This window comes from Colobus angolensis, unplaced genomic scaffold, assembly GCF_000951035.1.
Source record: "Colobus angolensis palliatus isolate OR3802 unplaced genomic scaffold, Cang.pa_1.0 Scaffold207, whole genome shotgun sequence".
Taxonomy (NCBI): Eukaryota; Metazoa; Chordata; class Mammalia; order Primates; family Cercopithecidae; genus Colobus; species Colobus angolensis.
In genome coordinates, this window is record NW_012115233.1 from 1,539,344 (window position 1) to 1,539,875 (window position 532).

The window sequence follows — 532 nt, forward strand, 5'->3', positions numbered from 1 at the left end:
GGCCAGCTGCTGCGCCCCTCGCGCGTAGCCATCGAAGCCGCCCTGGAGCTGGTGGCTGTTGCTGATGAGCGCCTCGACCGCGTCCTCGGGGCTGAAGCCCAGCGCCTCGGGGTTCAGCTGCTGCGGGTAGCCGGTCATCCAGTAGTAGTCTTCCAGGTGCGCCTTCTGCTCGCTGCCCGAGCCCGGGCTGGGCGCCGAGAAGCTGGGGGAAGGGGGCACCGAGCTGCACGGCGTGCTCATGGGGGTGGAGGACAGCGAGCCCCCGGCGATGAGACGGCCGCACTGGCTGATGATGCGGTCGGTCTCCACCGGTTCCTTTTTCACTTCAAACTTCATCAGATCGAAGTCATTAACATATTCCATGGCCAGGGGACTGGTGGGCAGGTCGGAGTTGCTCATTGCCAGTTCTGATGCCATTCTCCTGCCGCCGCCGCCGCCGCTCCGCCAGATGGGCTGCAGGAGAGGGGCCAGCGGGCTGTGCTGGGTGGCCAGCGGGTGAGCCAGCTTGCCGGGCTGGGGCGCTTCTAGCTCG

The 532-nt window shown here is 67.1% G+C and overlaps 1 protein-coding gene across 1 annotated transcript in view; it reads right to left on the reverse strand.

Annotated features, from left to right (window-relative positions):
- Nucleotides 1-524, reverse strand: part of MAF (v-maf avian musculoaponeurotic fibrosarcoma oncogene homolog) — a 5,684-nt gene extending 5,160 nt beyond the window's left edge. Inside the window, exon 1 of the mRNA XM_011942204.1 lies at nucleotides 4-524. Within this exon, the coding sequence (XP_011797594.1) occupies nucleotides 4-417 (414 nt within the window). The 5' untranslated portion in view covers nucleotides 418-524. The remainder of the gene's footprint in view (nucleotides 1-3) is intronic.
- Nucleotides 525-532: the final 8 nt, after the last annotated feature.